Source organism: Rhinolophus sinicus, chromosome 1, assembly GCF_057876585.1.
Source record: "Rhinolophus sinicus isolate RSI-liver-muscle chromosome 1, RSI-T2T, whole genome shotgun sequence".
NCBI classification, from domain to species: domain Eukaryota; kingdom Metazoa; phylum Chordata; class Mammalia; order Chiroptera; family Rhinolophidae; genus Rhinolophus; species Rhinolophus sinicus.
Window position 1 is genome coordinate 118693099 of NC_142501.1, and position 12767 is coordinate 118705865.

General features: G+C 32.8%; 1 protein-coding gene across 11 annotated transcripts in view; it reads right to left on the reverse strand.

The window, feature by feature from the left end:
* Positions 1-2280: 2280 nt before the first annotated feature.
* TRDMT1 (tRNA aspartic acid methyltransferase 1) overlaps positions 2281-12767 on the reverse strand; it is a 73715-nt gene continuing 63228 nt past the window's right edge. For all 11 annotated transcript variants that reach the window (XM_019746067.3, XM_088789040.1, XM_088789041.1 and 8 more), the window contains 3 exons: positions 11998-12055; positions 10681-10810; positions 2281-4152 (listed from right to left, as the gene is read on the reverse strand). In XM_019746067.3, coding sequence (XP_019601626.3) covers positions 4046-4152; positions 10681-10810; positions 11998-12055 — 295 coding nt within the window. In that variant the 3' untranslated portion in view covers positions 2281-4045. The remainder of the gene's footprint in view (positions 4153-10680; positions 10811-11997; positions 12056-12767) is intronic.

Sequence of the window (12767 nt, forward strand, 5' to 3'; positions counted from 1 at the left end):
TATAGTTCCAAGCTGAAGACTAAGTTATGAAAAGTTATTCTTTTCAATAACATAACCACTTTAGGAAAACACACTTCAACTACTTTGCATGGGCTTAAAAGTGGATCGTTATTGTGTTATCCTGGTTTATTTGGGAATCTCTTGATTCTGAATTTTTATTTTAAATTATAACGTTACCAAAACCAAAAGGGGACCCAGAGCTATTTTAGTTTGGAGGCAGACACAGCAGCTGGCCTGCAGGCTGCATCCTTCAGTCTGAGTTTGAGGTTAGTGGGCATAGTCGCTCTTTTCTTCTGGACTGCTATCGCTAAAATCAAACTGTTTTCTTTTGTCCCCAGCTTCATTTCTGCACCCTCAAAAGCCTCCAATTTAATAACTTCTTACCCGAACGAGGCTGAGATTGGAGCAAAAGGCAGATTGTGATTTTTGTTAAGGAATCCTACCCACTACCTGCCCCCCCTTTTAAAATTTATTTTATTTACTTATTTACTTAATTACTTAAGTTCTGGGTAGTCCCTCAACTTTCAAAATTTCAACTATTAGTTTTCTCTTTTTAAAAGGCTCTATCTTGTGAGGTGGAGCAAGCTGGCTGGTGGTCAGAGGCATTTTCTCACCTCATCAGGCCCAGAGCGCTGCCCACCCTGCAGGTCTGATGTAACAGCCAGAACACCAAGTTCAGCATCCTGTGAAGAGGCCCAGCTATCCCTCAGGGACAGGGTGACCCACGCCCTCCCGTCACTCAGCTCTGTCGCCTGCTACCATAGAGATGTCTAATCATTATGTTGTACATCTAAAATTAATATACTATTGTATGTCAAATATACTTTCATTAAAAAAATAATAAAAGAATACGATGCCATTGAGGTGAAAGAAAAAACTGTATCAAGAAAGAGGGAGCGTGGACTGTTGAGAAGTTGGGGAAGATGAGGATTGAAAACCTCAGGCACACGGAGACGCTTGATCACAACAGTAAATGCTCTTTTGGTAGTCTGACCAAGGCCAAGTTATACTGGAGCAGTGGAGGAGTTAGGCAAGAGATGTGTAAGGGCAGATACGTTTTAGATAAACTCTAAGAGATCTGGCTATGGCAGGGAAGCGATAAAAGAGGAACATGGGATCTAGAGAGGTTCATACTTGTCCTTGTTTTTATCATGGAGGAGATTTGAACATAGTAAATGCTAGGAATGACTGAGATGGTGCATTTGAATATTTAAGAGGGAGAAGGAACAATAATGTAAGTTTCCTGAGAAGGTGAGAGGCTATGGATCCAAAACAAATGAATAAAATCCTATACGAGGGTACCTCATGAAAGATTATCAAGCCTTTGCAATTTGTCTTATGATGACTACCCATCTCTTCAAAATTGTTTTTTAATATGATTCATTTTGTTTGTATTAACTCATTTGATTATCCCTTATTCATCATTTTGGGGTCTGAAACAAAACCTACTAAAAATATGAACCAGATTAATAAAAAACTTAAAGTTATTTGGCAAGCATTTAAAAGAGAACAAGTGATGATAACAGGAGAATGAAAAATTAGTTTACTGTTAGAAATGGCATAGATTTAATTACATACAGTTCTTTTTAAGAGAGACTATATTTTCCAAAATATTGAGTAAATACACAGTAAGTCCAAATATCTGAAATTTCCAGGACAAATTTTATGCATATTTATTACCAATAACATAAAGTGGACATTCAATAAAATGACAGTTTCTAAACTAATTATGTATGTATATACATGTTAATTAAATAACACTGGTAAATTATAGGGTGTGAGCTTTATGCTTGCTACTGTGTATTTTTCAATTATGAATTAAGGGCAAGAATTACCATCTGCCCATGAATATACTTCAATAATTTAAAATATTTCACAAAGCAATATTCTATATTCTAGTTTGTAAACAAGTGTCTCCATGGAGCTTTCATGTGTTTATAGTTAGCGCACTGTAACTCAACACACTGACTTTGTGTAACATTGCTCAATGAGGCATAGAAAACTATTAATTACAGCAGAAACATAGTAAAAATGAACTTTTTTATTGGTAAGAATCTTTCAGCAGTGAACAGAACCTAGTAAAAGTATGCCAAAGTAAGTTCAGAATGTATGCTAAAATTTATGAGACTTGTAACAAGGTATGCTTTTAAATAAACACAAAATGTAGACAGTGATAGTTGATACATATATGCATTGGCCTATAGCAGCCCCATTTCTATATTTATCTATGAGTTCTTCTGAAAAAAAATGGTGGTGGGGAAATATTGTTTGCGCGCGCGCGCGTGTGTGTGTGTGTGTGTGTGTGTGTGTGTGTTAAAATGTACATGACATAAAATTTGCCATTTTAATAATTTTAAGTATACCATCCAGGGGCATCAAGTTTTTATGCAACCATCACCATCATCCATCTCCAGAACTTTTTCACAACACCAAACAGAAACTCCACAGCCATTGAATACTAATTCTCATTCCTGAGGTCCCCTAAGACTTGGTAACCACTAGCCTACCTTCTGCAGCCATGAACTGCATTCTTTTACATACCTCATAAAAGAGGAATTATACAAAATTTGTCCTTTTGTGTCTTGGTTATTTCAGTGAGCATAATGTCTTCAAAGGTCATCCACGCTGTAGTATGTGTCAGAATGTCCTTTTTATGGCTGAATAATATTCCACTGTAGGTATTCACCATATTTTGTTTATCGATTCCTCCACTGATGGGCATTTTGTTGTTTTTTTCCCCCACTTTTTGGCTCTTGTGAATAATATTGCTATGAACATTGGTGTACAGATATCTGTTCAAGTCCCCACTTTCAATTCTTTTGGATAATACCCAGAAGTGGAATTGCTAGATTGCTTTTTTTAAGGAATCATCATCTATTTTCTACAGTGGATGTACTATTTTACATTCCCACCAGTAATGCACCAGTTCTAATTTCTCCACATCAAATTATTTTCTTTTAAGAATAAAAATATGAATTAAAATTTTGTGATATAAATTCTGGTCTTATTTCGTTTCGTTTCTCCACCATTTATCACTTGCTTTTATCACTGAAATCAAAACCACAGGATTTCTGATGCAAGACTTAGTCTGATGAGAAACCCTAATTCTAAAAAGACTATTGAAAGGGAAACACAGATAAAGTTAAAAATTATAAAAGCTAATTGACAGAATAGCCATAAAAATGGGATCAAAGGGCAGAGTTTCCTCCCTAAAATTTTAACGCCACGCTACATTACAATGTGATGGCAAATTTAATTTACAACAAGAAGCAGAGAAGAAAGACAAAAGCAAGCTCTGATAGCAACAACCTAAAGGGAAGTATGCACAAATGAAGAAGGAACAATAAGTTTTGCCCTTCAAGTGGAGGTAGAATTAAAAATAACGTGCACCTAAATATTCTGTAGCTTCCGGATGCAGAGGTAATAATCAACAATTTAGAACGACTTTTTCTCACATTTTCTTCAGACTGTTGCATAAGGTGAACGATGATAATTTGATTCAAAATATTATTAGCATTTGTTTAGATAAAACAAAGCAATGTTTAAAGGATTGAAATTAAGTAAAACATCCAATAATTAAATCAGGCTAGAATTAGAATCATCATTTTAGAATTCTAATAATCATCTAACAAATGTAAAATGATAAGATTCATAAGCAACTTCTTTAATTAACACAAAAATATATAACTTCTTGGGTTCATTACACCTATCTTGTTATGACACTTTATAAAATAGTCATGTAGACACTAAAATTCTAATGTTTCTCAATTTATTTATACCATGTTTTGAAGAGAATATTTTACACAAACATTTAATAATATCATATGAAAATATGTTAACCTAAAGCATAACAACAATTTCCCTTTACAAAATGGAGTAAAATAAATTCAAGGAAACATGTTAGCATTTTTGTGATAAATCCAAATTTCTCATTAAAGAAAGACTGAGTTAATTTAGCTGAATTTCATAAAAATTAATTTAAAACAGAATTTCAGAATTACCATCTGTATATGAAGGAATACTGTGGCCATCTTTCAGAGTTATTTTAAAGGTACTCATATAGGACTTTGATTAGTTTAGCTACTACATGCACGTTGAGACTATTTCCAAGTAGACGATAACGTTGTTTCACTGTTATATTCTCAGGAAATCCTAGAAAAGAGAGATAACAATTTATAACACAATCATTTGTAATAACTTCCAGAGATAAAAAAAAAAAAATGTATCCTTTAGTAAGAGCACAGTGGGCATTTACATCAGTAAGTCCTTAAGGTCTCCATGAAGTTCCATTAACAAATGGGAATTTAGAGCCAAAAGTATATACCAGTACATTGCCTACACAATGTGATATTATTATATCATATTTCATATCATATTATGCACAGTGCACACACAGGTATACATATAACAGTCATAGAACTCAGAAATCTGTATATTAGTGCACTTTAGGAAAAGCAGTGGCTAGCCACAGTTTTATTTAACAACAGATTTATGAAGCTATAATTCACATACTGTGAAATTCACCTTTCAAAGTGCACAATTCAGTGATTTTTAGTATAGCCACAGAATTTTGCACACGTCTCCACTGTTTAATTTCAGAATATTTCCATTACCTCAAAAAGAAAACTAGCCCACCGTTAACACAATACTCAATGGTGAAAAGCTGAAAACTTTCTTCTAAAATATGGATACCCACTCTCACCACTTTTATTCAAAATAATATTGGAAGTCCAAGCCAGAGCAATTAGGCAAGAAAAAAAATAAAACAAAAGGCATCCAAATTGGAAAGGAAGAAGTAAAACAATCACTATTTGTAGATGACATGATATTGTATACAAAAACCCCAAAGAACTCAACCAAAAGTGTTAGAACTAATAAATTCAGTAAAGTTGCAGATACAAAAATATACAAAAATGTTTTGTTTCTACACACTAATAATGAACTATCAGAAAGATAAATTAACAAAACAATTCCATTTACAAGTGCATTGAGAAAAATAAAATACCTAGGAATAAATTTGACCAAGGAAGTAAAAGACCTAGACATTGAAAACTATGAGACACTGATGAAAGAAATTGAAGACACAAATAAATGTGAAGATATTCTGTGCTCATGGATTCGAAGAATTAATATTGTTAAAATGTCCATATTATGAAAACCAATCTACAGATTCAATGAAATATCTAAAAAAAAATCTAATGGCTATTTTTACAGAAATAGAACATACAATCCTAAAATTCATTTGGAACCACAGAAGACCCAAAATAGCAAAAACAATCCTGAGAAAGAACAAAGATGGAGGCATCATACTTCCTGATTGCAAACTATTAATATATTACAAGCTGTAGTAATCAAAATAGTATGGTATTGGCATAAAAACAGGCTCATTGATCAACAGAAGACAATAGAGCACCCAGAAATAAACACATATATATTATGGTCAATTAACTTACAACAAAGGAAGCAATATAAAATGGGAAAGGAAAATTTTTTCAATTAATGGTGTTGGAAAAACTGAACAGATACATACCAAAAAATGAAACTAGACTACTATCTTACACCATGCACAAAAATTAATTCAAAATGGATTAAAGACTTGAAAATAAAACCTGAAACCATAAAACTCCTGGAAGAAAACATAGGTGAGAAGCTCCTTGGCATAGGTCTTACGGATGATTTTTTGTATCTGACTCTTTTCAGATGCAAAGACAACAAAAGCAAGAATAAACAAGTAGGACTACATCAAACTAAAAAGCTTCTGTGCAGTAAAGGAAATAATCAACAAAATGAAAAGGCAACCTACTAAGTGGGAAAAAATATTTGCAAATCAGGTATCTGATAAAAGGTTAATATTCAAAATTCAATTAAAAGACTGTCAGAGGATCTGAATAGACATTTTTCCAAAGAAAACATACAGATGGCCAACAGGTACATGAAAAGATGTTCAACATCACTAATCATTGGGGAATGCAAATCAAAACCACAATGAGATATTATCTCACACCTGTTAGAATGACTGTTATGAAAAAGATAAAAAATAACAAGTGTTGGTGAGGACATGGAAAGGGAACCCTGTGCACTGTTGATGGGAATGCAAATTGATTCAGCCAACGTGGAAAGAATATGGAAGTTCTTCAAAAATTTTAAAAAATCAAACTACCATTTGATCTAGTAATTTCACTTTTGGGTATTTATACAATAAAAACAAAACACTAATTAGAAAAGATATATGCCTGTCCATGTTCACTGTAGCATTATTTACAGTAGCCAAGACATGAAAACAACCTAAGCGTTCACCAATGGATGAATGGACAAAGAAAATGTGGTATACACACACACACACACACACACACACACACAATGGAATACTATTCAGCCATAAAAACAATGAAATCTTGTCATGTGTAACAACATGAATGGAGGGTGAGAGCATTATGCTAAGTGAAGTAAGTCAGACAAAGACAAATATCATATGATCTTATACGTGGAATCTGAAAAAACAAAGCAAACAAACAACAACAAAAAACAAGCTCATTCATACAGAGAACAGATTGGTGGGGGGCAAAATGAGTGAAGGGGTTCAAAAGGTACAAAATTCCAGTTATAAATAAATGTCATGGAGATCTTACGTACAGTTTGGTGACTATAGTTAATAATACTGTATTCCATATTTGAAAGTTGCTAAGGGAGTAGATCTTAAAAGTCTTCATCACAAGAAAAACATTTTGTAAGTACGTATGGTGAGAGATGTTAACTAGACTTACTGTGGTGATCATTTCACAATGTATACAAATATCCAATCATTATATTACACACCTGAAACTAACACAATATTATAGTCAATTGTACCTCAATTAAAAAAAAAAAAAAAAGCCAGTACCCATCACTCCCTATTTCCCCTCCCTGCCCCTCAACTAGTAATCTACTTTCTGTTTCTATGGCTTTGCCAATTATGAACATTTTATATAAATAGGACCATAAAATATACTGCTTTTGTTTCTGGTTTCTTTCACTTAGCATGATGTTTTCAAGATTCATTGATGTTATAGCATGTACCAATACTTCACTCCTCTTCACAGCCAAATAACATTCTATTACATGGATATACCACATTTCGTTTATCCATTCATCCTTTAATAGAAGTTTGGGTTGTTTCTACTTTTTTATTATTATGAATAATGCTGTTATGAATATCATATATAAGTTTTTGTGTGGACATCTGTTTTCAATTCTCTTCGCTATGCATCTAGTGCTGAAATTGCTGGGTCATACAGGAACTCTACGTCTAACATCTGAGGAACTGCCAGACTGTTTTCCAAAGCAGCTGTACCATTTGATATTTGTATTAGAAGTATATAGGGACCCTATGCTCTACATCTTTGTCAACATTTATTGTTTGTTTTTTTGTGAAATGGTATCTATTGTGGTTTTGATTTATATTCCCTCATAACTAATGATGTTGAACATCTTTTCATGTGCTTATTGGCCATTTGTCTATCTTCTTTGGAGAAATGTCTACTCAAATCCTTTGCCCATTTTTAAATTAGATCATTTGTTTTTTTATTGTTGAGTTATAAGAGTTCTTTATATATTTTGGATACAAGTTCCTTACAGTTGTTTTTAATATTCTGATTCAACAAATTGACTTTCTCATGGCGGACTTCTATTTACTGTATTCTCAAAACAAAATGGCCCACAGACACTACATTTGCTGGAACAAAGCCTTTTATCAATATAAAAGATTGTCTGTGCCTAAGAGTGCACACTATAATATTAATTACAATGTTAGAATTTCACATCCAGTAGTATCCTTTGGCATAGCAATTAAATAAAGGAAAAGCAAGTTAGATAATGAAGAAAATAATTGAAGAGCATTAAGAATAGCAAAATTTCATACACGTATGAGGACCAGATTATGATAAAGTTGCTTCATCAAAACTTGACATTTACTACAATAAGATAACAGCGATTACCATAATAAAACTATATTTGCAATTGAGCATGATCATAAAAGTGCTATTGTAAAGATAATATGTCTTAGACAAGCATATTAGTGATCTCAACAATTACTTTGTTCAATGCAGCTGGAAGTACAAATATATCTACAGACTTTAGGTTATGGCAGGAATGATCTTTTGCAATATTAAGATTACATCACAGGGGAAGAAAGGTTTGAAAACAAACAAGATTTGTAAAAATTATATATGTGTGTATATTTTATATATGAGTACAGATACTAAAATCTAAACTAGCTTATGGGAAATATTACGTAATTTTATTAAAGATGACTTTTTAAAAACTTAGGAACATTAAAAATAATAACAATCCTCAAAAACAAAGAAACATAGCATTAACAAAGTCAAGCTAGCAGCTTTCATTTAGTAAGGGCAGGTTAGTGTCCCTCTCTTTCAAAGCCTGCCACTTCACAAATGCATGCCACGAGTCACAAAGGGAACCAGGACAAAACGTATGGAAAAATCAATGTAAATCCATTATTGCCAGTGGACAGGCAGCACAAACAATGCCTATTTTGGACCCAGAGTCAATAATGTCAAAAGCACACGTGAAGGACAGTTCTGTCAGAGTACTGCTCAGTGGTGACATCAGGGTAAGCCTGACTACACAAATATATCGCATATTTTATAAGGAGGGCAAGCAATGAAAAAGGCTTTTGTGTATGTATTATACATATATTTTCAGAGAGCTTTGAAAAAGCCTATCTTCCCCATCTAAAAATTTTAAATAATGAGAAAACATATTTATGAAGTAAAAGCTATAAAAGCAAATAAATGTTCATGACATAAAAAAATAAAAGCTGACACTGAAATTTTACAGTATACGTGAGATAGAGTGTAAACATTTTACAGATACTGTCACACCAACTCTATGAATTTGATTATTCTGCAATTATTCCCATTTTACAGATGCGTAAACTAAACCAGAGAGTGGTTAAGGCCAGGCTAGGATTCAAACTCAGTCTGACTCTGGGGTCCATGCTAAGTTTTTTTTTTTTTTTTTTTTAATTTTTTAAATTTATTGGGGTGACAATTGTTAGTAAAATTACATAGATTTCAGGTGTACAATTCTGTATTACATCATCTATAAATCCCATTGTGTGTTCACCACCCAGAGTCAGTTCTCCTTCCATCACCATATATTTGATCCCCCTTACCCTCATCTCCCACCCCTAAGTTTCAATATTACCAAAGTGTAACTACTACTTGTAAAAACAAACACTCAAATAAAACCTAGGAATTAATTATCAGATAGTAAATCTCGTTTCTCTCTTTAGTACTATGGAGAGTACCTTTGGTTACTTGTTCTAAAAAAAAACAAAGAAAGCAGACTGGGAATTAAATTCTCGAGTTCAGCCTTCAGGTCTTTATTTGTTTTATGATGTTCTCACTCACTTTGTGACATAAACTAAGAAAAAGAAAGTCTGTGTTTTTCTTAAATAACACTTCGCATGATATCTGTCACTGAATGAGATCACCAAGAAAAAGGCAGACAGTTCAAAATAAACCTGGTTGCTGTGACTACACTTGAAGAATCAATTACCAAGAGGGTAGTCAAGTCATATCGGCAGTTTTGTTCCCAACGTACAAAAGGATGTGTTCTAAAACGTCATTGGTAAATCCATCACTATTTAAAATTTAAAACATGATCTATTTAGCTCATTATGTGTTTCAAGAATAGAACTGTATTACTATTACAACATTAGCAAAGTTTGATTTTTCTGCAAACTCTAGAGTTATCAAAAACACATTTCCTCTTTGTGTAGCCCTGGAAGCATGTTAAGGAGGTCTGTCCACATGGGGCCGTGAGCCAGGTACTGGGGACACACCCGCCCGCCTAACACACTCCTGGTGTCCATCCAGCGAGAGCTCAGGCACCAAGGAGTGGGGTTAGGAAGATGCTCCAAGAGGCAAAGGCAATCCGTCCTATCTCTTAGTAGGAACGATCCCTGGGTTCCTGCACTGCAAAGAGTTAGGACTTGGTCTTTCTTACTCTACAACTGTATCTTCATTTTTTTATTCTCCCTGCTTCAGATCCCCTAACTTTTTGTCACTTCTGGCATCTATACTCCCGAGTCACCCTTTCTTTCCATTAGGAAAGCTCCTTCCTAGACCACTTCTCCACCTTCTCTTTTCACCACTTAAACCTTGTAAGGGAGGATAAAGGAACATAATTGATAAGAATGCATCTTTGAGAATAAACCCCTCACACAAAAAAGAATAAATTCCTCAATCGCCTTTTAATTTCTTTGTTAAAAAAAAAAAGACAATACAAGGTATTCTTTCACGTGATCTAGTGTTGGATTATTAGAATAGGAACTCTGGAAGCAAGAAAATAAGCTGGAGAGAGATGCTAGTAGCATCCATCCATGGGGAGAGGTGAGAAATTGCTGATTTGGCCTTCTGTCCCTGAAAACCACTCAGGACAGTTACTGGAGTAAAGGGAGGGAGAGAATTGAGTCTGAAGGGAATGGATGGCGGTAGATTATAAACGAAAGTAGAAAGAGAAGAAAAATGTCAAAAATTGCACCATCAGGAAAGGAAAAACGTTTCTTACATCCATCCGCCTGAGTAAGGGTTTCTTTGTAAAATACATATATGAGTCTCTAATGAACTTGGGGACCTTTTATAAATGAAAGCAGAGGTCTGAATGTATCCCACATACCGAACTCTGGAGGAAATCCAAGGAGATTTGCTATTTCTTTAGGAGTGAAATATCGAAGTTTAAGCATTGACAATTTTGTTATCTTTTCTTCTTGTGACAAATTGGTAAGAGATTTGTAGATATTCTCAATCTGTAAGAAAACATCCAAAATAACTGATAAAGTAGATTGCAACTAGACTTGTTATGATAAGATCATCTATTGTGAGACAGTTTAAAAACGATAGTTGTGTATGTGTGTGAATATATGTGTGTATATATATATGTGTGTGTATATACATACATATATATACACATATATATATACATACATATATATACATATATATATATATATATATATATATATATATATTCTGCTGTAACACAAGGCAGCCAATGCACGGGTGGGGCAAAATGTCTCTGTGAGATAAACTTTATCATTGGCTCATCAACGGAAATGTAAACTTTGAAAATGAATAAAAGCTTAATGTTGAACAGTTCAGGATACTTGCAGTCATTTTTGACAGGATATTGTCATTTTCGATCCCTCAAAAATTAAATCATAAGAATATAAACAATAAATGACAATATAACAAAAGAAATACAGTGAAAGACGCATAAAAAGAAACTTGATCAATCAACGAAGTCAGTTTTGCAATGCTAACAAGTAGATCATTAAAATATTTACTGTTTATGATTAATTTCATCAAATTATTTTCTTAAAATGATAAAATATTTAGTAAATATGATTTCTCAAATATAGACATTCATTTGCTTCTGATAGGATTTTTACCATGGGTAAATTTTATTAATAGTAAGAGTTTAAATCAGTAAAAAAGATAATGTGATTTCACTTCAGACTTATTCCAAAGTATAAAACTTGCAATATATCAAGCTTATATTCAGCCATGATGCCATGAAGAGTTTATAACTGAAGTAGTAATAAAAAGCTTTGCTAAAACATAGATTTCTTTCCCTAAACAGCAGTTTTATAATATGTGCTCCAATACTAAAATATATATGCATAATTTTGGAGAAATTAACTATTGTACACTGCATATCAATTTACTCTTTATGGAATAAAAAAACACAAAAGGTAAGAATAAAAAGGAAATAAAAACATGGAACATTCTTTGTACATAAACTCATATGTAACAAGAAAAAAAAAATTCTATAGTAAAGAATTACTATATATGAATACAAATATGAGTGAGTTATATATATTCATTTCCTAACGGAACATGTAAAATTATTTTAACATTCGCAAATTTTAAATATTAAAGATAGTTTTATTTAAAATTATTTTCAAATAATTTAGTTCTAAAGCACGCATAGTACCTGCACGTCCTCAGCAGTCTGTAACACAGATCCTGTCCCTTCTATGTACCTTCCGTAACTGAAAAATTAACACGAACATTATACAGCATCTAATATATTTGTTAATACTAAATATCTTAAATATTTCCTGAATAAATTAATCAGCTACATAATTATATCCTTCTGAAATATTCTAGATAATGTCACATACACATGCTTTGTAACTGAAAAATTACTGGGTGAAAAACATAAGATCATTCTATTTAAACTTCTCAGACACTAAACTTGGCATAGTTTTCTGAGTTGTGTAAATACTATTTTGAATTGCAGATTATCAATTGTCATTTCTTTGTACTGTCATTTTTTTTTAATGTTCATCATTAATAAGTATGTATTTGTTACAATTTAATATACAAATATAATACTGTTCAACATTTGCATCCGTGCTATATTAACCCAAATGCTATGTAGGTGAAAATAAATTGCTCCTCTTTTGTATAAAGTCAGAACCATTTCTTCTCCTGGACACAAAACCCTATTTTCCAGTACCCAATGGCAAACACGGCCCACAGAATGTGCACCTGCCTATTACTGTAACACAGTACGTTTTTACTCTTTTCATAAAACAATGAGACCATTGTATAAAAAATGGTATTGGAAATTATAAAACACTTAGAAAGGTATTAGTAATATTTCTTTCGTAAGATCATCACCATCCTGGCTGTTCAACATGTTAGCAGTATCTTTTATCCTAATAGAGCAATTTAAAGTATACATTAGAGTAAGTCTCA